This window comes from Chenopodium album, chromosome 1 (assembly GCF_948465745.1).
Source record: "Chenopodium album chromosome 1, dcCheAlbu1.1, whole genome shotgun sequence".
Taxonomy (NCBI): domain Eukaryota; kingdom Viridiplantae; phylum Streptophyta; class Magnoliopsida; order Caryophyllales; family Amaranthaceae; genus Chenopodium; species Chenopodium album.
The window spans coordinates 84231674-84236023 of NC_137834.1; the positions used below are offsets into that span (position 1 = coordinate 84231674).

General features: G+C 38.4%; 1 protein-coding gene across 1 annotated transcript; it reads left to right on the top strand.

Moving 5' to 3' along the window:
* The first annotated feature begins 359 nt into the window (after positions 1-359).
* On the top strand, positions 360-4030 carry LOC145559357 (zinc finger protein ENHYDROUS-like). The gene is made up of 4 exons (XM_081620784.1): positions 360-1415; positions 1514-1910; positions 2034-2362; positions 2924-4030. The coding sequence occupies exons 1-4, from the start codon at positions 1268-1270 to the stop codon at positions 3718-3720; spliced, it is 1671 nt and encodes a 556-aa protein (XP_081476910.1). The 5' UTR covers positions 360-1267; the 3' UTR covers positions 3721-4030.
* The last annotated feature ends 320 nt before the right edge of the window (positions 4031-4350 follow it).

The window sequence follows — 4350 nt, forward strand, 5'->3', positions numbered from 1 at the left end:
CAAATACTTGAAATCACTTGACTCGATTTAACTTAATCAGAACCAATCCAACTTGACCTAAACGGACCCAATTAAACCTACAATCAGTGTTTTTAATACCGTTTATTTTATCAAAATAAGCATATTATTATTAACAACATAATAGAAGAGTAACTTGACCCACCCAAAATTACCTAGTGTAAAAAATTGACACGACACAATAAATCTAATCCAAACATAAACCAATCCAGCCTCATCTAAACGACCCGTTGGTCACCTCTAAAATGAACCAACATACTACGACAAATCGGTGCCACGGAACACCGATAGGGCCAAACACAAAGCCATGTTGCCGACGAGTTACCCAACGGGTTGACACGACACCGTGAGAAAATTCGAGTAAATCAAAACTCAATAAAATAACACAAAATAAAATACTCCATTTTTCACCTCTACCCACGTGCCCGTACTTACACATACACAATTTTTTGCATTTTACCCCCTTCATTCATTTTCATTTTCTTTTTCCTGTCTTTTTTATTTCCTTTCCAAAAAATTATAAATCTATTTTCTCTCTCTTTCCTTGTTTTTTCCTTGTAGAAGACCAAGAAATGCATAGCAATTAGCAACTCATACTTGTTGACAATTTTGCAGAATTTCTCTCTTTTTTATTTTCTCTCTCCTCCATTTCTCAACCTCGCCGTCTTTTCAAAAATCCCCTTTTAACCCTCTAAAATTGTCCACTTCTTCTTTGAATCTTTCCCTAAATATTCCCAAATCAATTGCTACTTCAACCTCTATATCTTACAATTTTAGAAATTCCCCTTTTTTTTTTCTTTAAAAAAAACCCAAAAATTTCCCATCAAATCCTGCTTCTTCTTCGCCGGAAATCTATTCATTTTCCGGCGAAATTTCTGGGTTCAACAACAAAAAGAAGAAAACCCAGAAATTATTACACCCTTTTTATGAATTTTTGAAGTAATTTATTAAGAGTAATTACTCTAATTAGTAGTAGCGTTGGCTAATATTATCACCCAGTGTCATGTTCTTCTAGTCAGAGAATCATCAGTGCAGGGACCAGCTGGTAGTTGGGAGAAAGTTTTTTTTTTTTTTTTTTTTTGGGAAAGAAAATAAAAATTGAAGTGATAAAAGCAAATTGACTGGTAGCTGTTGAAGAGAGAGAAAAGGGAAAAAAAATAATTTGAGTGTGTTTTTTGTTTTTGTTTTTTTCTCTCTCCTAAAAAAAACCCTAAAAAATATCCTGTTCTTCCCCAAAAATAATTTGGTGATGCCGGCAGATTTGGATGATTCATCAGCTAAAACCATGTCAAATAACACAGGAGCTTCTGGTGAAGCTAGTGTTTCTTCAAGCGGTGATCAAACAGAACCCTTAAAACCCCCAACTAAAAAGAAGCGTAATCAGCCTGGAATGCCCGGTAATCCTTTGATTTCACAACTTCCGTTAGTCATTTTTGTTTGTGTTGTTTGAATGGAATGATTATTGATTTGTTGGTTGATAATTTTGAATGAGTAGATCCGGATGCTGAGGTGATAGCGTTGTCGCCGAAAACCTTAATGGCGACGAACAGATTTGTGTGTGAAATATGTAACAAGGGTTTTCAGAGAGATCAGAATCTTCAGCTTCATAGAAGAGGGCATAATTTGCCGTGGAAGTTGAGGCAGAGATCGAGTAAAGAAGTGAAGAAAAGGGTTTATGTTTGCCCTGAAATTAGTTGTGTTCATCATGATCCTTCTAGAGCTTTGGGAGATTTGACTGGGATTAAGAAACATTTTTGTAGAAAACATGGTGAAAAAAAATGGAAATGTGAGAAATGTTCTAAAAAATATGCTGTTCAATCTGATTGGAAAGCTCATATCAAGATTTGTGGTACTAGGGAATATAAGTGTGATTGTGGCACTCTTTTTTCAAGGTTGGATTTTTAAAATTTTTTTAAAATTTCTAAAGATTTTTTTTGGTTGTAAGAGATTTTTATTGGTAATTAATTTTGTGGGATGTATTTCTTTGTTTGTTTTTGTTGTTAATGAATTGACAGGAGGGATAGTTTTATTACACACAGAGCATTTTGTGACGCTTTAGCTGAGGAAAGTGCAAGAAATCATCCTAATGGTAAGAATAATGCTAATAACAATAGCACTAAGATGGAGATTGAGTCAAAAGCTTCAGCTGTAATCGCTTCGCCGCCACCAGCGGCAGCACCGCCGCAGCCATCAGTGTCACAACAGATGCCTCCTCCGTCGCCATTGCCTGCTCCTCGGCAATCAACACCGCCGCCACCAGCACCAGCACCGACGCAGTCAACTCCAATTTCTGTGACTCCAGCTACTACTATGGTGTCATCCGTTTTGCCTATTCAGAGTTCAGGTATATTGACCATTTCTTAAGTAGGAAAACAAGGTGGTGTCATATTAATATTTGTGTTTGTGTGCGTGGTTCTCTGATATGCTATTTATTTATTTTTTTTGTTGAATTGGATGATGAGTTTGGTTGTCTTTCTCTAATTTTGTTTGTTCTTAATCTTTGATGATTTTTCTTTGGATTTAGTTTATTTTGTCTGTTGTTGATCTTATTTTTTTCCCTTTTTTTTTTTTGTTTTTATTTGGGTTTTAGATTGGATGCTTATATATTAATGCTGACTTAAAGATTGTATTAAAGCTACATATTTTAGTTAAAAGATGTCAACAGAGTGCAGTTGGGTAGGAGATTAAATGATTTTAATATCTTTGAAACTTTCATTAAAGGGGCAGATCCAATTGATTCAAAAGTGTTTAAGAGTGGAAGAGTTGGATAGAAAGGGGGAGATGAGAAAGGAGACCATGATTGAATTTGACTCTTTTACTTTTATTTAAAGTTCATTTTTAGTGCAGAAAGATAAAAAGGCCATTGCTGTTTAGTGAAGAAACACTTTTTCATCTTGTTTTACAGTTCAAGGGTTGCCCGAAAGTCATACTCCGGTCTCGGAAGATGTACTCCCTCCGGTGTCTATGGTCACAGCTGGGTTAAATGGTAGTGGAAGCAGTAGCAGTAGTTGCAGTTCTAGTAGTGGTGCCAATACTAGTAGCAGTGTATTTGCTACCTTGTTTGCTTCTTCCTCAGCTCAACCAGCTAGCTTACAATCTCATGCAAATCCGGCTTTCTCAGACTTCATTCAAACCATGACTCAACCCGAGTGCCCTCCATCAGAACTTCCCCAATCTGCACCAGCAGAACCCATTTCACTTTGCCTGGCTACTAATCACGGGTCATCGATTTTTGGGCCTGCTGGTCAAGAACGAAGGCAGTATGCTCCGCCTCCACAGCCAGCAATGTCAGCTACAGCACTACTTCAGAAGGCTGCTCAAATGGGAGCAAATGGTGGGTCTTTGCTTCGTGGACTTGGGCTTGTTTCATCGACTTCATCTGCTGGACCCTCAGATAGTCTTCAATGGACTTCTCGACAAGTTGAGCCTGAGACTAGCCCCGTCCAATCCGGCCTTGGGTTGGGCTTACCTTGTGATGAAGGTTCTGGATTGAAGGAACTAATGATCGGAAGTTCTTCAATGTTTGGGCCAAAACAACCTACCCTGGACTTCCTCGGATTGGGAATGGCTGCCGGGGGAAGCCCAAACGGGGGTCTGTCAGCACTAATCACATCAATGGGGAACGGCCTTGATGTGGCAGCCGCGGCTGCTTCGTTTGGAGGACCCGAGTTTGCTGGTAAAGACATTGGAAGGAGCTCATGATATGAGAAGCAAAGGGAGAAGCTAGATTGTACAGAGCATCACTTAGATGTTGCAAGAGAATCAGATATAATTGTAGGTGGGGTTACTTATTTGCAATTTATTATGCCTATAATTAAAGACTTAAGAGGCAGTTGGGGTCTTTTTGATAAATCTGCTGCTTTTATAATGATAAAAAAGGGCTATAAAATATGTTGTACTATGTTGTAATTCAACTACTTCTGGTTAGAAACTTTAGACAAGTCCATTCCCCCTGTTAAGTATGTAAAAGGGGGGAATTAGTAAATTCATGAATCAAGTTAAGTTCTATCAATTGTCCATTCTCTGCTGGTTGCTTAGCTGCTACTGTTACTTCATGGTTGTTGCAATTTCTTTTTTACGCAATATTTTCGAAAGATACGGTGCAGTTTTATTACTATACCTTTGAAAAATACAGTAGTTCACTACTAAACAAGGTTGGTCTGCTGGTGGGAGCTGCACTTGGTGACTTGAAAGTCCCAAGTTCGAATCCCACCGCTAGCGCTTGTTTTGACGCTTACCTTCCCCCGCCCCCCTCCTAGTCTCCTGCCCATGGGCAGATTCACTGTGTATCAGAGCTTCACGGTAGCAAGTTTTCTTCGTGAAGTTTAAATT

Bases quoted from the DNA above. Each gene is read 5' to 3' on its own strand.
- LOC145559357 (XM_081620784.1), top strand. From the start codon at position 1,268: ATGCCGGCAGATTTGGATGATTCATCAGCTAAAACCATGTCAAATAAC. The intron at 1,416-1,513 runs GTAATCCTTTGA...TTGAATGAGTAG, and splicing joins TAATCAGCCTGGAATGCCCG to ATCCGGATGCTGAGGTGATA. The intron at 1,911-2,033 runs GTTGGATTTTTA...ATGAATTGACAG, and splicing joins TGTGGCACTCTTTTTTCAAG to GAGGGATAGTTTTATTACAC.